Raw genomic sequence first — 21,095 nt, 5'->3', positions numbered from 1 at the left:
ACGTTCATAAGTCACATGACATGCACACTGTAAATAAAAAGGAAACCACATATTTTTAAGACTCTTAGAACACAGACAGAAGTATGAATTATATATGGTTACAATCAAAAATAACTGAATGCAAATAAATGATTTTGTGAAATTTAAATCAAAACCTAAAAACACCAGAATCAGCAAATCACATGTTTGCATTACAGTGGTCCCTCCTATAACCAGTTCACCTCTCACCTTTTTTTCTCTTACAGCTCATTGAGTTCTGGTCCGGATAGTCCGTAGACCAGTGTCAGTCCATCTCCAGAATGCAGAATGCTGCTGAAAACAGGTTTGATCTTTGGTTTCATTCTGTAATACTGGACTTATTTCCTACGAAGGTTTGAACTCTGACAGTGTTTAAACAGAGAGAACGGAGTTTAAAGTGTGCAGTGAGGGGTTCACAGCCTTAAAGCATCTAGAATAATCAAACATGGAGCTGACTACTTCCAGAGCTCCGCTGTCATGGCTGTCATGTCATATAATAAATGTTTTACAATAAATACATAATATCATTTATAAATAGCTTTAATAAGTATAGGTTTATTATGTGTAAAAGCATGATGACCTATGGAATGATAACACTAAAAAACTCTGCTGCTCCAGGAACGGTACAGGCGGTGACTCCTGCAGTCCGCCATCAGACTCATCATGTAATTTAACCACAGGGATTAATAAAGTCATTCTTGAAAATATTCATGTATTGTTTCTATAGTTTTATATGTTTAGTAAATATAGGTTTATCACTGCTTTAGTCTATAAGTAAACACATGAACTAACACTAACAAAACAAACCCCAGTGAACCAGGTGGAGCTGTGCAGTGTGCAGCAGCATGATCACAGAGGTCCTGTTTGAACGGGCAGTGAGGATGAGCTCTCTGAGTGGGGGCTCTGGGCTCTTGACGCGGGTTCTTCTCCACATCGTATCCTCCGGCAGCCAGAGCCTTCTGGAGGGCGGCTGCAGACACGCCGCTCCTTGGAAGCTGCTGTTAATCATTTGTCTTGTTGATGAAGCTTCTCAGTCATCCAGGTCACTTTCATTCAAAGGGTTGAGGCGAGGCCTCTGGACCTGCAGTCTTCTTATGTGTGGATGCTGCTTAGAGCAGCTTCATCAGTTCAGTTTGGTGGGAAACATGGTTAATAAATGGTCATATGAGGGCCAATCAGATGTTTTCTTCTTTCTAGACCAAGTGTGAACAGCACTGGCCTGCAGACAGCAATCCATGCTGCTATGGAGAGCTGTTAGTCACTGTCCCAACAGAGCAAAAGGAGCCCAGCTGGACCCTGAGGGAATTTCAAGTGAAACGTGTAAAAACCATTCAAACTTGTTACTGTGTAACTACAAACCTATCTTATAGCTGAAGAGTCACACTGACCTGTGTCAGAGCCATTTTTCCATATTTCCTCTTTTTGAATCCACCAACACTGAATTGTGGTTCAGACAATACCTGAATGGCTGTCTATGAATGTTCTTCACAGGGAAACTCGGTTTATTTCTGCTTTGCTTTATTGAATCGTGTAGTGTCAGAATCAATCTTATCAAAATAACACAAAATAAACGTGTAAAAGCGCACATTTACGGAGCGTCTGTGAACACACCACGACTTATTGTAAATGTGTAACACAGCAACATTTAAACTTTGCCTTGTTGGTCCTATCATGAGCTACATATTTACAATAAATGTGTTTAGTGTTGGTGGAAGCAACAATACTCCAGATGACCAGAACATGTTTTAAAATGACATTAACAGTGAGAACTGTAGCAGCTTGCTTAGCACACCATGCAGGTAAGTGCACTTTAAATTAAGGACTGTATGTTAACAGACAGTTTGCCACTAATGTCCCTGAACATGTTTGGATTCCACAGCTTTAGTTTGAAGCAGTGTTTTACTAATAATTTATGCTTTTACCACATGTTTAACCCTCATGCATTGTTCGCAAACACTACCCTAATGTGTTGTTCGGGGACAAAAACGTCCCCTAACTTTAACGGTTTTAAAAATATATTAGATAAATATTTTTTTGAAATTTTTTTGCATAGACCTTTTAATTAACTTCAGTTCTAATCAACAGTAGTGAAAAAATCATTTTCCCCCAGGATTTTAACCCTTTAATCACCAATTTTATGAGGGGTGGTGCTGAAAATTGAAAAAAAAAAACACAAAATGGCTCATTTTTAATAGAAAAGGTGAATGTGGACTGGATTCTTTTGAACCTTTATTACAGTCTTGGTCATGTCAAACATCAGTAAAAAAATTGACTTGATTGCATTATTAGTTTTTGCACAGCACTGGATTTTCTTTTTTTCTCCCTAATGTGTTGTTCGGGGACAAAAACGTCCCCTAACTTTAACGGTTTTAAAAATATATTAGATAAATATATTTTTGAATTTTTTTTGCATAGACCTTTTCATTAACTTCAGTTCTAATCAACAGTAGTGAAAAAATCATTTTCCCCCAGGATTTTAACCCTTTAATCACCAATTTTATAAGGGGTGGTGCTGAAAATTGAAAAAAAAACACACAAAATGGCTCATTTTTAATAGAAAAGGTGAATGTGGACTGGATTCTTTTGAACCTTTATTACAGTCTTGGTCATGTCAAACATCAGTAAAAAAATGGACTTTATTGCATTATTAGTTTTTGCACAGCACTGGATTTTCTTTTTTTCTCCCATTTTGTCCCATAGACTTACATTATAAACACACTTTTTTTGACTGCACAGCCATGGCACTAAATAATCATGCATTCTTGATTGTTGGTGGTTTACCCTGTTGGTAGGAGGTAACATTTGTGATTTTTACAGTTAACAACTTAATTACCATATTAACCCTTTACCTGCAGGCCTGTGCTCATGTAGTGTAGTTTCTGGCTTGTATATGGAGTTATAGGGAGTATTTTAGCACATAATTGTGTGTCTACACACTGTGTGTGTATGTTAGAGAGGAAGAGAGCCATTTGCACACTGATCTTGTTGTCTGTGAGTACACACAACCACAGAGTCTTCATAGTAAACAAAAACAAAGAAAGTGTCGCTATGCACGTGCCCCTTTGATGTCTACAGGTGCAGACTAAACAAAACAAAAAGGCAAGTGGTCTTACATGTGACCTTGTGGTCATTTGATGGTGAGAAGAGCAGAAAGCAACATGAAGAGAGGATTCACTTGTGCACAATCTCTGGAAATGATTGTGCAGCCTGGCTCTATGAAGGGCCAGGCTGTGAAGCTGTGAAGGCTGCACAAGTAGATCCGTCACTTGTTCACAAGCGAATCCTTCATTCGTTCACAAGTGAATCCTTCACTCATGCACAGGTGAATCCTCTCTTCATGCTGCTTGCTGCTCTTGTCACCATTAAATGACCAGGAGGATGCATGCAAGTCCACTAGTGTTTTTGTTTTGTTTAGTCTGAACCTCTCAGCATCAAAGGGCCCGGCACTTACTTTTAGGGCTGCAACAAATTTACTTTACTTTACTTTACTAAACTACTTTTAATACTAATTTTAGTAGGGGACTAAACTGTAGATTAGATTTGGTTAGTCAATGATTATTTATTATGTTATCAAGTTATCTATCTATGGTGTCTATTTAGTAACATGCACATGTACGTATGGTCGTGTGGAGCGCAACACACCATGGAAAAGGGGCACTTAGACTTCACTTAGAATAATTCAGTGATCTCAACTGAGACACTAACCTAAAAGTAAAGTCACTCTACTGGAGGACGTGTTTTCCGAAAGCTAAAAAAAAAAAAAAAACAGCTATTTTACCCATCCACAACTTCAGACGCCAGAACTCCTGGATGTTTTCATTTTACATGCTTATGCATTGCCGTTGTACGTCTGAATTAGGTACACTTCACTTACTTAGTAACTTTATTTTCCTGACTTTCCTTCCCTGACAGTGTGCAAATGGCTCTCTTCCTCTCTAACATACACACACAGTGTGTAGACACACAATTATGTGCTAAAATACTCCCTATAACTCCATATACTTAAGCCAGAAACTACAGTACATGAGCACAGGCCTGCAGGTAAAGGGTTAATATGGTAATTAAGTTGTTAACTGTAAAAATCCCAAATGTTACCTCCTACCAACAGGGTAAACCACCAACAATCAAGAATGCATGATTATGTAGTGCCATGGCTGTGCAGTCAAAAAAAGTGTGTTTATAATGTAAGTCTATGGGACAAAATGGGAGAAAAAAAGAAAATCCAGTGCTGTGCAAAAACTAATAATGCAATAAAGTCAATTTTTTTACTGATGTTTGACATGACCAAGACTGTAATAAAGGTTCAAAAGAATCCAGTCCACATTCACCTTTTCTATTAAAAATGAGCCATTTTGTGTGTTTTTTTTTCAATTTTCAGCACCACCCCTTATAAAATTGGTGATTAAAGGGTTAAAATCCTGGGGGAAAATGATTTTTTCACTACTGTTGATTAGAACTGAAGTTAATTAAAAGGTCTATGCAAAAAAATTTCAAAAAAATATTTATCTAATATATTTTTAAAACCGTTAAAGTTAGGGGACGTTTTTGTCCCCGAACAACACATTAGGGGGTAAAATTTGCCCACAGTGTACCGTTGACCTATGAAAAATTTTAAAATCATATTAACCCTCATGCGTTGTTCGGGACATTTTTGTCCTCTGAGAGAAATTTTTCTGTTTATTTTGGCCATAACTTTGTCAATATGTGGACAAATTGAATCATTTTTCCTCAATAAGCTTAATTTTACATAAATTTTGTTAATATGATTTTAAAATTTTTCATAGGTCAACGGTACACTGTGGGCAAATTTTACCCCCTAATGTGTTGTTCGGGGACAAAAACGTCCCCTAACTTTAACGGTTTTAAAAATATATTAGATAAATATTTTTTTGAAATTTTTTTGCATAGACCTTTTAATTAACTTCAGTTCTAATCAACAGTAGTGAAAAAATCATTTTCCCCCAGGATTTTAACCCTTTAATCACCAATTTTATAAGGGGTGGTGCTGAAAATTGAAAAAAAAAAACAGAAAATGGCTCATTTTTAATAGAAAAGGTGAATGTGGACTGGATTCTTTTGAACCTTTATTACAGTCTTGGTCATGTCAAACATCAGTAAAAAAATTGACTTGATTGCATTATTAGTTTTTGCACAGCACTGGATTTTCTTTTTTTCTCCCATTTTGTCCCATAGACTTACATTATAAACACACTTTTTTTGACTGCACAGCCATGGCACTAAATAATCATGCATTCTTGATTGTTGGTGGTTTACCCTGTTGGTAGGAGGTAACATTTGTGATTTTTACAGTTAACAACTTAATTACCATATTAACCCTTTACCTGCAGGCCTGTGCTCATGTACTGTAGTTTCTGGCTTAAGTATATGGAGTTATAGGGAGTATTTTAGCACATAATTGTGTGTCTACACACTGTGTGTGTATGTTAGAGAGGAAGAGAGCCATTTGCACATTGTCAGGGAAGGAAAGTCAGGAAAATAAAGTTACTAAGTAAGTGAAGTGTACCTAATTCAGACGTACAACGGCAATGCATAAGCATGTAAAATGAAAACATCCAGGAGTTCTGGCGTCTGAAGTTGTGGATGGGTAAAATAGCTGTTTTTTTTTTTTTTTTTTTAGCTTTCGGAAAACACGTCCTCCAGTAGAGTGACTTTACTTTTAGGTTAGTGTCTCAGTTGAGATCACTGAATTAGTCTAAGTGAGGTCTAAGTGCCCCTTTTCCATGGTGTGTTGCGCTCCACACGACCATACGTACATGTGCATGTTACTAAATAGACACCATAGATAGATAACTTGATAACATAATAAATAATCATTGACTAACCAAATCTAATCTACAGTTTAGTCCCCTACTAAAATTAGTATTAAAAGTAGTTTAGTAAAATAAAGTAAAGTAAATTTGTTGCAGCCCTAAAAGTAAGTGCCGGGCCCTTTGATGCTGAGAGGTTCAGACTAAACAAAACAAAAACACTAGTGGACTTGCATGCATCCTCCTGGTCATTTAATGGTGACAAGAGCAGCAAGCAGCATGAAGAGAGGATTCACCTGTGCATGAGTGAAGGATTCACTTGTGAACGAATGAAGGATTCGCTTGTGAACAAGTGACAGATCTACTTGTGCAGCCTTCACAGCTTCACAGCCTGGCCCTTCATAGAGCCAGGCTGCACAATCATTTCCAGAGATTGTGCACAAGTGAATCCTCTCTTCATGTTGCTTTCTGCTCTTCTCACCATCAAATGACCACAAGGTCACATGTAAGACCACTTGCCTTTTTGTTTTGTTTAGTCTGCACCTGTAGACATCAAAGGGCCACACGTGCATAGCAACACTTTCTTTGTTTTTGTTTACTATGAAGACTCTGTGGTTGTGTGTACTCACAGACAACAAGATCAGTGTGCAAATGGCTCTCTTCCTCTCTAACATACACACACAGTGTGTAGACACACAATTATGTGCTAAAATACTCCCTATAACTCCATATACAAGCCAGAAACTACACTACATGAGCACAGGCCTGCAGGTAAAGGGTTAATATGGTAATTAAGTTGTTAACTGTAAAAATCACAAATTTTACCTCCTACCAACAGGGTAAACCACCAACAATCAAGAATGCATGATTATGTAGTGCCATGGCTGTGCAGTCAAAAAAAGTGTGTTTATAATGTAAGTCTATGGGACAAAATGGGAGAAAAAAAGAAAATCCAGTGCTGTGCAAAAACTAATAATGCAATCAAGTCAATTTTTTTACTGATGTTTGACATGACCAAGACTGTAATAAAGGTTCAAAAGAATCCAGTCCACATTCACCTTTTCTATTAAAAATGAGCCATTTTGTGTGTTTTTTTTTCAATTTTCAGCACCACCCCTTATAAAATTGGTGATTAAAGGGTTAAAATCCTGGGGGAAAATGATTTTTTCACTACTGTTGATTAGAACTGAAGTTAATTGAAAGGTCTATGCAAAAAAATTTCAAAAAAATATTTATCTAATATATTTTTAAAACCGTTAAAGTTAGGGGACGTTTTTGTCCCCGAACAACACATTAGGGAGAAAAAAAGAAAATCCAGTGCTGTGCAAAAACTAATAATGCAATCAAGTCAATTTTTTTACTGATGTTTGACATGACCAAGACTGTAATAAAGGTTCAAAAGAATCCAGTCCACATTCACCTTTTCTATTAAAAATGAGCCATTTTGTGTGTTTTTTTTTTCAATTTTCAGCACCACCCCTTATAAAATTGGTGATTAAAGGGTTAAAATCCTGGGGGAAAATGATTTTTTCACTACTGTTGATTAGAACTGAAGTTAATGAAAAGGTCTATGCAAAAAAAATTCAAAAATATATTTATCTAATATATTTTTAAAACCGTTAAAGTTAGGGGACGTTTTTGTCCCCGAACAACACATTAGGGAGAAAAAAAGAAAATCCAGTGCTGTGCAAAAACTAATAATGCAATCAAGTCAATTTTTTTACTGATGTTTGACATGACCAAGACTGTAATAAAGGTTCAAAAGAATCCAGTCCACATTCACCTTTTCTATTAAAAATGAGCCATTTTGTGTTTTTTTTTTTTCAATTTTCAGCACCACCCCTTATAAAATTGGTGATTAAAGGGTTAAAATCCTGGGGGAAAATGATTTTTTCACTACTGTTGATTAGAACTGAAGTTAATTAAAAGGTCTATGCAAAAAAATTTCAAAAAAATATTTATCTAATATATTTTTAAAACCGTTAAAGTTAGGGGACGTTTTTGTCCCCGAACAACACATTAGGGTAGTGTTTGCGAACAATGCATGAGGGTTAACAAAATTTATGTAAAATTAAGCTTATTGAGGAAAAATGATTCAATTTGTCCACATATTGACAAAGTTATGGCCAAAATAAACAGAAAAATTTCTCTCAGAGGACAAAAATGTCCCGAACAACGCATGAGGGTTAAGCACACTGTAGAAAACACTTCCCCTTCCCCTGGAACTTTGGAAATGATCAAAGTTTATCTCAAAGTAACTAAACTAAATATAAAATGTATGAAAAACAGGAATATATTATGAACAATCTTACCGAAAGGACATGGAAAAGAGCCTGGCTGCTTGAGCCCAGTTTCTTTGGTGGCATAGAGCTGGACGGACAGAGCAGTGGCAGGGCTCTGGAGACAGCTGTGATATGCTCCACTGGTTGAATGGAAAAGGCACAATACAACGTGGTACTATAAGTAACTGTAACATAAATAACTGAGACATTATTATGTAAAAAGAACTAAATGTATCATGACTTCACCTCCATTCAAAGTTTTTGGAGGCTTCATGGCCTTCTTCATCACACCATAAAACTGGACCTTTGAGTAGAAGCTTTTCCATCTGTTCTGCATCTCTGATATGTGCTGGAAGTTGCTTGGTTGGATAATTGGCAGCAGCTCGTCAAGCACCTGAAAAACAGATTCAGTGAAGAATTAAAAAAAGTCTAACATTCTATCTAAAATGATTCACCATCAGGCCAAACAAATCTATAATGTGTGAGACATATGAACATTATGCTATTTATGTCAGGCTACAAACTGAGTCATGTGAACTAAGTGGGACCAACATTACTTACGTGATCCAGTTCCCTGAAACAAGGGTAAGCCTCTAGAATCCTTTAAGACGTCAGAGGTGATGAAGCGTCTTCGAGACTCGGATTCAAGGTTCAGCAATTGAGTTACTGCAGCTTTGTTTGGCTTTTTGGACTTGTAGATTTCTTGGAGGGTCTTGTAGTGTCCTGCTTGGATTTTCTGGCTGTCCAGACATCAACTGAACAAGCTGAAGACATTACAGGGACATTATGATGGAAAGAGGACATGAGATATCCAAACAAGCAAGTTGTCAGTATAATAAACTGAGTAAGTGGTAGCATTAATTCATTAATGTTTGTGTTACTTGATATAAAAGTAAAATATTGGACCAGAGTACAGACACTCTTGGACACATAGTGAAACATTCCAAAGCTGCTGAATGTCCAGAATGTGCCATATGAATGAACTCAGCCAAAATTATATTTAATACAATTCATACATTCTTAATCACTGCTGTCCCGTTTTGCACTGGGGTGCTGGCTCTAGGTGACACTGGGATGCCCATGGAACTAACAGGTGAATGTTCCAGAATAATGGTGGATGCACTGGAATCTCCAGAACTGACTTCTTGCCGTGGTTTCTTGGAAGGTGGAACTTTGGTTGCACCTCATGTTTGGCAGGGTATCTGGAGTCCTCTGTGGCTCTTGCGATGGAGATCATATCATTCATAGTGTTTCTTATGAGTCGGCAAAAGAGCTCCTTGGATAAGGTCACATTGTGCTCAGTTCCCAGTCGTTTCTGCTTGAAGTAGGAGCGTCGCACCTGTTCAAGCTCACTGTCCGTGAACACCATGTATTCTGGGTTGGACATAGTCACAAATTTAGAAGTATTTGCCTCCTCTTTTGAAAGGTCACTGCCTCCAGTGGGGGGAGATTGATGAATTTCCGGAGCAGTATCCACCTAAAACACATTTACACAAACATTTATTGAGCATTTTTGTCATAGTCACATTATCATTTTGGGGAATGAAAAAAAAACACTTATAACTTTTGAAAAATGTATTTGAAACAGATAGTGATATTGAACCATGTGCTGTTTATCAGTCCTGTTATACTGTGACAGACAGATCTGACCTTTTCATTTTGATTCACTACAAGCCATATAGCCCGGCGCCTCCAGAAATGTTCAGGACCAGGAAAGAGGTCTTTAACGTCATCTCGGGAAAGCCATGGGATCAAGTCTTCTCCAATATTAGCAGCTGTAAAACAGAAAAGTTAGTCAGGGCCAAGAAACAGAGGTTATCATTAATTTCCTTCAGATTTTTACATAGTAGGTGAGGATATTTTGTCAGCACCTGTTTCCACATTTTTTATTTCTTGCTACTTCTACTTCAAGAGTAGTATGTGAACTTAACATCATGTATTCATGTCTTACAAATGACCAGTTGTTGCTGTATTTTCAGTGTTTACAGTCCTTGACATTGAGAGAATGGCCCCACAGCTCAATGAGACATAAGCTATTACTAGATTAGCCCGTTTTATGTGTTTTAGCTGCTAAACTTTAGCCGCGAATCCACAACTTGTTAAGCTAGGCTAACTACATTAACTCACCATTAACACCAGCACAACATCAAAGTAACCCTTGTAGCATACCTCTGACTGTGGCAGGTGTAACCTCGTCCAGTTTGTCCATTTTATGAGTCTGACATCCACAGTTTGTTGAGAATTATGATTTCACAGCAGCAGCAGGTAACCTCTAGCTTAAAGTTTAGCTTCACGGACTCCAAGTGGAAAACGCGACAGGTGGAATGTACCATATTCCAAGAGGGAGCGGGGAGGGGCTCTAAGCCTAAATACGTTTAATTTGCATTTTTACAAACTATATTCACGTAAATAAGGTCATATTGCTTCATAATATATCGGCATATCTGGATAATTGATAAATAGTACGTGGTTTCTGTTGTTATAAGACATGGAATTGTGGTACGTACCTTCATCATGACGTGTCAGCAGGTCGGCTTCATGCAGAGCAGGCAGCTAGCTGCTAGCTAAGGCTAAAAACAGGGAATGATTTGGCGCTGTGTTATCTGCTTTGTGTTTGTAGCTCTCACTCTCAAGTCTTTACTGAGTCATATAAATACTGCTCATAGTCGTAGTCCGGACTTTGTTTGTGGAATTGATGGATGCACCAAAGAATATGGAGTCTACAACTCACTATGGTCACATTGGAAGAAACCACCGCGAACACCTTGAACATGGCAGCAACCATTCACAGGGAGAGAAGACAACAGCAGCTTCATCAGGTGAACAGAACCGTGTGGGCATACAGTCCAGCTGAGCGACGGGGGAAACCAGTGAGCGAACGGATGAAGCAGTGCTGGAAACAGGGGGTCATGTCTTCCTGTAGACTCTCTGCATCAAGTCAGTCAGAGGTGAGTCCTGTCCAGTTTAATAACAGCATCATGTTTTGTGTGGAGGAACAGTGATTTTCTTTTTAAGGAGGACATCAGGTGTAACCGTCTGACCAGACAAGCTACTGCTGTTATGTTGACTGCAAGAGAAAGCACCATCTTTCACAGGTCTGTCTACATACAACATTATTACATCTGTTTTGATTTGTGGCTCTGTTGATTATCTGCATGTCAAGGACAAGCCTGACTCTCACTGAATGGTGCACATCTGGGCTGATGCCTGCAATTGAAAACATTGTGTTTCAAATATTGTGTATATATATTGAAAATAAAAAATACATTTACAGTGACCCTATTAGTCAATGAGCTACACATGTGTTCAGAAACTGTTCTGTTGTAGCAGCTGAGCTTTACTCCAATCCACTGTCACCACAAACACTTTCCCCTCTCTGTTCTTCTTCTTCCTCTGCCTCTTCTTCTTCTTCTGTGGTGTTTTCTGGCAGCTGACATCCACACAGTGACATTTCTGCCTCCTCCTGTCTTCAGTCAGACTGTTTCTCTCACAGTCTGTAGAGAGAAGCTGACATTGTTGCACTGATTAACCTCAACCACACACACCTGTGTGAGCCGCACCATCATTCTAACAGTTCCATTGTTACACTGAGTGACAGCAAAGCAGTGAGCCCCCTGCTGGTGATCAGCTGCATGTACCAGAAGCAGACAGAGATTTCTGATATGATGTTAAAGGTGTCACAGAGGAGGATCCGACTGTCTGACCTCTGATTCTTCTGTCAGCATCAGACACATCACAGTTTGATCAGTTTTCAGATCACACACAGCAGCATCAGTAACACTGAGCAGACATTACACACTCCATCAAACACACACACACACACTGCTCACTTATAACAGGGATAATAAGTAAAGTTCTTTACAATAAATTCACATTCACATGTTATTATCACTTCACACATGGCACAGTATATATGGCAGAGAGTTAAAGGTGGAATATGTAGTCAGAGTAATACCAAATATTGACACTAGGTGGCAGCACTTCAGCCTCCATCCACTGCTGCACTACCAGCACCACTCTCAGTGCTTTTTGTTTCCATTGACTGTACAACATGATTCAATCCATGTTATTTATATGACAAACTATGTGTAGTGTTTCTATAGCTGTGTCCCAATTCAGGGTCTGCATCCTTCGGAGTGCGCATTTTAAGGCCGCTTACGTCACAAAGCTGCGCGAAGGCTGTCCCAATTCGCCAAAAGTCAAAGGGTCCTTCAAATGCGTCCTCCAAATGCGTCCTCCTTTTGCCTGAATTTGGAGGACGCATCGCTACCATCCTTCGTGGCCTTAAATATCCCACAATGCTTTGCGGGCCTACTTTTTGTCCAATAGTACAATGACGGACCAAGCGAGCGGCAGCGGCAGGAGTGCCGAATTCACATTTAAATGTAAGTACAGAGCAGTAGTTCGAGAGTTTTAAAATGCTAGTAGTGACAGCGGCATTAAAAAAATGAGTTTTATATTTACAAACATGACGTCCTGTTGATACGAGGCGCTGTAAACTAAACGCTTTGATTGGATGTTGTTTCTTGTTGTTTACTGTAGTATAGTATAAAGTATAGTTCACGTGAGGAACAATATTATCGTTATTATATCAAACGGTCATTCTGCCTGTTGGCATTTTGTTGTAGGAGGAGCAGAGAGAAACAGAAGAAACCTGACAATTGATAACGGAGGAGATGAGGCTGGAGAGGGAGGGAGAGAGAGAGAGGGAGAGGATCCTCCTGAGACCGCGTAGGCTGCGTCCTCCGAAGGATGCAGACCCTGAATTGGGACACAGCGGCTGTGTCTCATTTCAGGGTCTGCATCCTTCGGAGGACGCAGCCTACGCGGTCTCAGGAGGCCGTGTCCTCCTGAGGATCCTCCGGAGGATCCTCCACCGTTGGTAAATGGGACGGTCTGGCCTTCAAAGCACTTCCTGATTGTGGCGCGACGTCATAAATTCTGCCCCCCAAGCCCGGGAAAAACAAACGCGGACAGACAGCAGACGGACACGGAGTGAAAAGAGCAAAGAGACGCAAGACACGAAAAGGCAGAAAAACGATGGAAATTGAGATCGAGATTTATATTTTGTTTTGTTTAATATTTATGTTGTTGGAGGAAGAGGAGAGGTGGCTTCAGCGGCAGAGAAATCAGTGGTGGCTTCAGCGGCAGCGAAGTCGGCGCCGGCTCGTTTATTTCAGGCTGGGAGAGCGCAGGGGAGAGGTAACGTTAACCCGCTGCTGTAATAACCCATACTATTGATAATAATTAATATACCAGTTACTGAACAAATGCCTGCCATATAAACAGTAGTTGACAAATATGATTAAATGTAATATGTATTTATTCGTTTGTAAGACTTGAATACTTTAAACTAAATGTGTAAGAACTGTTAACATCCAATAGAATTGTATCAGCTGTAAATCAATAGCTGTAGTTTAATCCTCATGTTCTTACCCTCATGTCTCCAGACTGGGCGGATTTACTGCCGCATAAATGTACAGGTCCATGTTCTACAAACCTTTTTTAACAATCAGGACACTACCCAAGACTTCCGGCTGAGCAGAGAGTCCCTGGCGGTGCTGCTGGAGCTTCTACACCAGGAAAGAAGACACGGATGGGGTGCCACAATAGAGACCTTGGTGTTCCTCTTCTGGCTGGCGAGTGGGACATCCTACAGAGTGGTGGCAAGGGTGTTCGGGATGCCTCGCTCCACTGTACACCGCATCGTCCATCGGGTTACTGGGGAGGTGGTGGCTATTCGCCACAAGGTCATCTACCTCCCCAACACCGCAGAAGACCTGGCGGCAGTAACCCAGGGGTTTGCAGGGCTGGCAAGACACAGAGCTTTCTGCAAAGCTGCTGGAGCAATCGACGGCTGCCATGTGAGGATCAAGCCTCTAAGCGGCCCTGATGGTCACTGCTACCGCAATAGGAAACTGTTTTCCTCCATTTTATTGCAGGCAGTGTGTGACCATCAGGGCCGCTTCATTGACACGTACGTGGGCTGGCCGGGGTCGGTGCACGACTCCAGAGTACTCCGGCACAGCCCACTGTACAGGCGTGGCATCTACCCTCCTCCAGGGCACTTCATCTTGGCAGACGGCGGGTACCCATGTCTCCAGCATCCACTCCCCCTCATCACACCCTACAAGCAGCCGGTACAAGGTGTGGCAGCCCAGCGCTTTAACAGCCATCATTCCAGGACACGCTCCATCATAGAGCGTGCCTTTGGAATGATGAAGACAAGGTGGCGAGCCATCTTCCTTCAAGCGCTGGAGGTGCACCACACCTTTGTGCCTCAGGTATGTCACTACATGAGAGAAATATTGCTTATTGTCAAATGGTGAATACCTTGTAAGTAATTCTTCTTTTCTACAGGTCATAACAGCATGTGCCTGCCTGCACAACATCTGCCTGGGTGCCGGTGACATCATGGCCCCAGAGGATGGAGTGCAGGAGGACATGCCGGAGGATGAGGGGGAGAATGGGCTGGAGGCAGCCAGTGGGGCTCCCTGGTGGGATCAGCTGTCTGCTGAGGTGTCTGCCCTGGAGGAGGGTATGCTTGACCATGATTACTTTCAGAGGGTAAGTGTAGTAATTTTATAGCTATTTCAATTCCAAGCTGTTGTGGAAATAGCTCTGTTAGAGTAATTATTACCTGGCTCTTTATAAACATTTAGTAAGTAACAATGTAAATAATAACTTAAACAACATAGAAATATGAATGTACAAAACAAAAACAAAAACATCACCTCCTGTCCACCATCCTCTCCAATAAACTAAACAGTCTGTCCATCCTCTCTCTGCTCTCCCTTTCTCTCCTTTCCTCAGCCTCCCTCTGCAGCCTCATGTCCTCCCTCTGCAGCCTCATGTCCTCCCTCATTAGCTCCAAAAGCTCGTCGTTTTCTCTCTTCCTCTTCCTCGTTCTCCTTTGCAGTCCTGGCTGCCTCTCCTCATTATCGTCATCATCATCATCCTCTTCCTCCTCTTGCTGCTCACCTTCTGCAGCACCTGGCCCTGGTGTGTCCTCAGGGATGGAGGCAATTAGGATAGGTGGGGAAATAGAGGGCCTCTGTCCTAAAACCTCATCCATGAGGACAAACCAGGGCCAGGTGGCAGCAGTGGATGTTCCAGCGACTCCAAGCCCTGTCCCTGGATCTTTGCATTCCTAAAGCAGAGGAAATCAATCATGTCAGCAGATGCAATTTTTTGCAGTGTTTATTTAAAGTCTAAATGAGTGCTTGATGGTCTCAAATATAAATATGTTTGAGGTGCTGTTTGGAATGGGATTCAGGTAGTCCTGCAGAAACAATCAATCTGTGTGCTTTCCTGACAAAGGCTTGATGCCAAACGGTATTTTAACTACTTGGGAACAGTTGGAGATTTTTCTAGGTTACGTAATCAAGTGTTAATTAATCTGGGTACAACATATGTAGTTTCCCTTTCATTATCCAAACCTGCACATACTTTATATTTCTTTTTCAAGTTGTCCCATTTTTTTTTTGCCTGTTGGGGCTCCACTGTGCCCTCCAGGCCCATTCTGTGCAGGATTGTCCTACACAGAAAGCATGACAACAGGTAAACACACAAGATCACACTATCACAGATATGTAAAGATTCACGAAAGAGTGGCATCAGGTTTATCACTCAACAGTTACCTCCAGCCGAGGATGGCTGTGTTTTTTGCTCCTGTGAACAGGTGGTCATTTTGACCACGGAGTTTTATAAACTCCTCAGTCTGCTCTTTACTCCCTACAAGAAAATGACAACAGGCAAAATGACCGTTTCATGTAATATTGTTCCTCACGTGAACTATACTTTATACTATACTACAGTAAACAACAAGAAACAACATTCAATCAAAACGTTTAGTTTACAGCGCCTCGTATCAACAGGACGTCATGTTTGTAAATATAAAACTCATTTTTTTAATGCCGCTGTCACTACTAGCATTTTAAAACTCTCGAACTACTGCTCTTTACTTACATTTAAATGTGAATTCGGCACTCCTGCCGCTGCCGCTCGCTTGGTCCGTCATTGTACTATTGGACAAAAAGTAGGCCCGCAAAGCATTGTGGGATATTTAAGGCCACGAAGGATGGTAGCGATGCGTCCTCCAAATTCAGGCAAAAGGAGGACGCATTTGAAGGACCCTTCGACTTTTGGCGAATTGGGACAGCCTTCGCGCAGCTTTGTGACGTAAGCGGCCTTAAAATGCGCACTCCGAAGGATGCAGACCCTGAATTGAGACACAGCTTATGTGTGTAGCTGACATGTTGCTCAGCTTCCATTGGACACATATACTAGATGGAAGCTGCAGCAGGATTGGCTGATGACTGATCACAGGTGTGAACAATCAGCCGGTGACGAGTGGAGCAGGAGCAGCTGCCCATGCTGCAGAGACACAAACAGCAGCAGCACTCTGTGACCCATGTCCACTCTGTGTGTCCTCCAGACAGTCTTAAGATTAAGAATTAAGAAACCTTTATTAGTCCCACAATGGGGAAATTGCATTTTTGCAACAGCAGGTACAGACAGCAAAGGATAAGTTAAGAAAAGATATATATGATAAAATAAACTACCAATAAAATATAGAATAGAATCATCAGCAGTTCACATATGAACAGTTATTGCACAGGTGAGTGGAGGGAGAAGTGGTCTGTAAGAAAACTGTACATAGTGCATCAGAAACTAAATAAATAATGTGTTGTACACTGTGGTGTGTGAATATTGCTCCTATCAGAAGTGGTTATTATACAGTCTGACAGCAGCAGAGGTTGTGTGTAATGACGCGGCTCACCAGCAGAGGGCGTGTGACGGAGCAACAAGCAGAAACTACAGAGGAGAAGAGACAAAACAAAGATCAGAACAGACACACTCAGCTCTTCTCTCTGAGACCATGATGATACCGTCACATATCATCACTGCACATGTTTTTGGCTGCACGTCTGGAAATGAGAGGAGACAGAACATTATCATACATGTTGCATAAGTAAAGTCACATGACATGCACCACTGTAAATAAAGGAAATCATATATTTTTAAGACTCTTAGAACACAGACAGAAGTATGAATTATATATGGTTACAATCAAAAATAATTGAATGCAAATGAATTATTTTGTGAAATTTAAATTAAAACCTAAAAACACCAGAATCAGCAAATCACATGTTTGCATTACAGTGGTCCCTCCTATAACCAGTTCACCTCTCACCTTGTTTTTCTCTTACAGCTCATTGAGTTCTGGTCCGGATAGTCCGTAGACCAGTGTCAGTCCATCTCCAGAATGCAGAATGCTGCTGAAAACAGGTTTGATCTTTGGTTTCATTCTGTAATACTGGACTTATTTCCTACGAAGGTTTGAACTCTGACAGTGTTTAAACAGAGAGAACGGAGTTTAAAGTGTGCAGTGAGGGGTTCACAGCCTTAAAGCATCTAGAATAATCAAACATGGAGCTGACTACTTCCAGAGCTCCGCTGTCATGGCTCTGCAGGAGGCCAGCACCTGGTCGGCCTGTTCGAGGACACCAACCTGTGCGCCATCCACGCCAAGAGGCTCACCATCACGCCCAGACATCCAGCTGGCCCGCTGCATCCACGGAGAGAGAGCTTGAAGTGTCCGCGGCTCCTCAAACCACAGCGGCTCTTTAAGAGCCACCTCAGTGTCCTCTAAAGAGCGGCTCCTCATCCTCTGCCTCTGCTGCTCATCACTCTGTCTGATGCACAGAATAATCAGTCTCTTCTGAAATAAATATATAAATAAATATATGAATGTATTGTTTATAAATATGTTTCTATAGTTTTATATGTTTAGTAAATATAGGTTTATCACTGCTTTAGTCTATAAGTAAACACATGAACTAACACTAACAAAACAAACCCCAGTGAACCAGGTGGAGCTGTGCAGTGTGCAGCAGCATGATCACAGAGCTCCTGTTTGAACGGGCAGTGAGGATGAGCTCTCTGAGTGGGGGCTCTGGGCTCTTGACGCGGGTTCTTCTCCACATCGTATCCTCCGGCAGCCAGAGCCTTCTGGAGGGCGGCTGCAGACACGCCGCTCCGCTCCTTGGAAGCGGCCACAGCTTTCACGATGAGCTCGCTGACGCTGGGGCCGGACTTGTTCGAGAGATTTGCGACCTTTCTCTATAAAATAAATGTAAAAAACACAAATAACTATAACAAAATACATATTTACACATTATGTTACTTCATTTCTTATTGTCATTATATATATTATTTTTCAGATGGTTCCAGATGCTCCAGGTAATTTCCCACAGATTTGTCCCACAATGGGCAAATTGCGTTTTTGCAACAGCACAGTTACAGCAAGCAAAAGATAAGAAAAGCTATATACATAGTAAAATAAACAACCGATAATATGCAATACACTCAAAAAACAGTTTACAGATTAACAATTACTGCACAGATGAGTGGAGGTAGAAGTGGTTTGTAGAAAACTGTACATAGTGCATCAAAAGAACAAATAAGTAATTTATTGTATAGTGTGCTGTGTGAATATTGCACCAATCAACCACCAATCCAGCTGTTCATCTGTGGAAAAGTCTTCTGCCAGTGACTCTGAAACAGCATCTCAGTCTATAATCTTTTCTTATTCTTTCAGAAATAGTCGCGCTGTAAATGTCTCTTTTGTCCCTGTAATAGTTGTGTGGCAATAGTTGAAAAATGAAGCTGCGCTACATGAAAGAAGCGCTGTTTACTGTGAGCGTCTGAGAGCGAGCCCCCCTGTTCATCCGGAACGTCCTGACGTAACTTCCGGGTTAGCGTAACAAAACATAGCACCGCTAATAAGTCAAATAAAAGTTTCCAGTAAGAAATAACAGTGAATAACAGTGTATAACAGGGGTGTGCAGAACAATGCACCTTCCGGCTGAGATAACAGTCCGCTACGCGTCTATTGTTTATTGTCTATTGTTTGTCTATTGAACAAAACTTATGACCCCGATTTGGCGCCATAGGAGGCGGTCCTTGAACACACCATGAGAACCGCGGAGACTCAATCCAAGGCAGCTCCTCTGCAGGCTGAATGTTCCGCTCGTGTTTTCTGTGTGGATGAAAGAGTCCAGATGAGTGTGGGAGCAGCGCTGCAGGCCGACAGTGAAGGAGCTGCTAGCGGACTGTGTCTCTTCATGTTCAGCTCATGTGGAGCTCTGATGATCTCTGCACTTTGCTGCTGGAGAGAGTCCGCGCGCTGCGCAGCGGCTTCTCCCTCTTCTTCCTCTCAGAGATGAAGTCAGACTATCAGAGCTCCATCAGAAGCTGTTTTCCAGCTGAGCCGCATGTTGCTTCAGAGACTCAGAGGACAACCCGACATCTGCTGACGTCACTTTGTCCCAGAGTCCGGCTGTTGCAGCAGCATCAGACCCTGATGATGGTGCAGACAGACTTCTATCAGAGCTGCTCGCTGCTTCTCTCGCTGAGCAGGTTGAATAAAGTCCATCACTGTTCTGTTTGTGTCACAGCTGTTATCATGTAAACAGACACAGACAGAGCAACAACAGGGAGGCTGCTGTAAAAATCAGCTTCATGTTTCCAGTGTGAGGGCGCCCCCTGCTGGAGACGTGTCCTGGTTTAAAGGCGTGGCTTCTGTGGACTTACTTTGGTTTTTGAGCTCCTGTCAGACAGACTGCAGCAGAACCAGCAGCTCCACACACGAAGGTGGAAACTTCTGGAAGTCAGGACTGATTCAGCAGGTGAGTCTGTCGATATCTGATCAATCATCAGTGTGATCAGCTCATTGATCTTTGCTGCCTGTAACTGATGGATCTTTATTGTAGTAAGTCCCTGAAACGCGGAACCAACAACAAGCGTCTCTGTTGATCGTTCTCTCTCTGTAAAGTTCAGCAGCTTCATTTGCTCTGAAACTCAGATCGACTCGTTCAATACAGCATCTTTGATCAAAGCTAAAGTTTTTGGTTCATGTCAGCAAACTGGACAGAAAGCTGCATGCTGCAGGAGACAGAAAGGACAGAGCAGCCGGACTGATGGGGGCCAGAGTCCGAGGATGAAGCCAACTGCTGCCTCACGTCGCTCTGCTTCCCTCTGGTGGTCATATGTTGAAATTGCAATAATTCATCACTGATACAGGGTCTGCTATAGCAACACAAACATGTTTAAATGTGACTAAATATCCTGTAGGTGTGAATTTGAGTGTGAATGGTTGTTTGTCATGTTATTAGTGCTCTGTGCTCCCCCACACATCATAAGCTGTGATTTATTTGCATGCTTTAAAGAAGAATTTAGTAGTTTCAGAGTTTGTGGAGCCTGAGAGTTTGATGTTATATTTGATCTTATCTGTCTTGTTAGTGTTTATTTCCCATTGAAGCTGCGTGAAACCCACTGTTTGCTATCAGACATCATTCAAATCAGACTGTAGAAGACAGAGGGGGACACTTCCAGCGATGCTGCAGGCAGTGTGAGAGTTTGGTGCACATCACATGAGCTCAGAGCAAATGTGTGGATGTGTTCAGTGGCCCTTTGGCATTTGGGCAAACCTTAAACTGAAGATTTCTTCAGCATGGTTACCGAGCAAGACCAACGAGCAAGTCTCCATTTCTAACTGTTCAACACAGTTTCTCAGCTTCACTGGGCTAGGGAGCAAAATACAGACATTTATCAGACACAGCAGCCTCAGAAATCCTACAACCAAAAGCCTACCAGCATGACAGACTGCAGCACTTGTAAGCATTTCCCTTTCACAAAGTATTTTGTAGACATGAAGTTACAAGTATCTGTACTACAGACATCTGGCGAAACAGCTTTAAGGCTCACTTTTTGGCATGATCACTTTTTGGCACAACACTGGCTCAAAGGTTCACAAAACTACATCTGAACAAGCCACAAGACTTGAAACAATGTCCTATACACAGATCAGACCAAACTATGTCTGCTAAGAACCAATCAGATATACAAGCATGATTTTATTTTGATCTGCAGAAACACATGACTTTGAATTAGATAAGCATATACAGTTCAACAATCTCTCCTCAGTGGTTTTGGATATGGGGTTTTTGGGGTCTGGCTGCTC

The 21,095-nt window shown here is 41.2% G+C and overlaps 1 protein-coding gene across 1 annotated transcript; it reads left to right on the top strand.

Moving 5' to 3' along the window:
- The first annotated feature begins 1,811 nt into the window (after positions 1-1,811).
- On the top strand, positions 1,812-15,222 carry LOC114429873 (putative nuclease HARBI1). Its single transcript, XM_028398485.1, has 4 exons — positions 1,812-1,817; positions 13,519-14,352; positions 14,429-14,606; positions 15,083-15,222. Exons 1-4 carry the CDS (start codon positions 1,812-1,814, stop codon positions 15,220-15,222), a joined length of 1,158 nt encoding a protein of 385 aa, XP_028254286.1.
- Positions 15,223-21,095: the final 5,873 nt, after the last annotated feature.

The sequence above is a fragment of the Parambassis ranga genome, unplaced genomic scaffold, assembly GCF_900634625.1.
Source record: "Parambassis ranga unplaced genomic scaffold, fParRan2.1 scaffold_21_arrow_ctg1, whole genome shotgun sequence".
NCBI classification, from domain to species: Eukaryota; Metazoa; Chordata; class Actinopteri; family Ambassidae; genus Parambassis; species Parambassis ranga.
This window is presented reverse-complemented; position numbering and strand designations above follow the sequence as displayed.

What these genes read in the sequence shown, in the direction of transcription:
- LOC114429873 (XM_028398485.1), top strand. An exon ending in ACCACACCTTTGTGCCTCAG is followed by an intron (nt 14,353 to 14,428) that starts GTATGTCACTAC and finishes TCTTTTCTACAG; the next exon opens with GTCATAACAGCATGTGCCTG. An exon ending in GGTGTCTGCCCTGGAGGAGG is followed by an intron (nt 14,607 to 15,082) that starts GTATGCTTGACC and finishes GTGTGTCCTCAG; the next exon opens with GGATGGAGGCAATTAGGATA.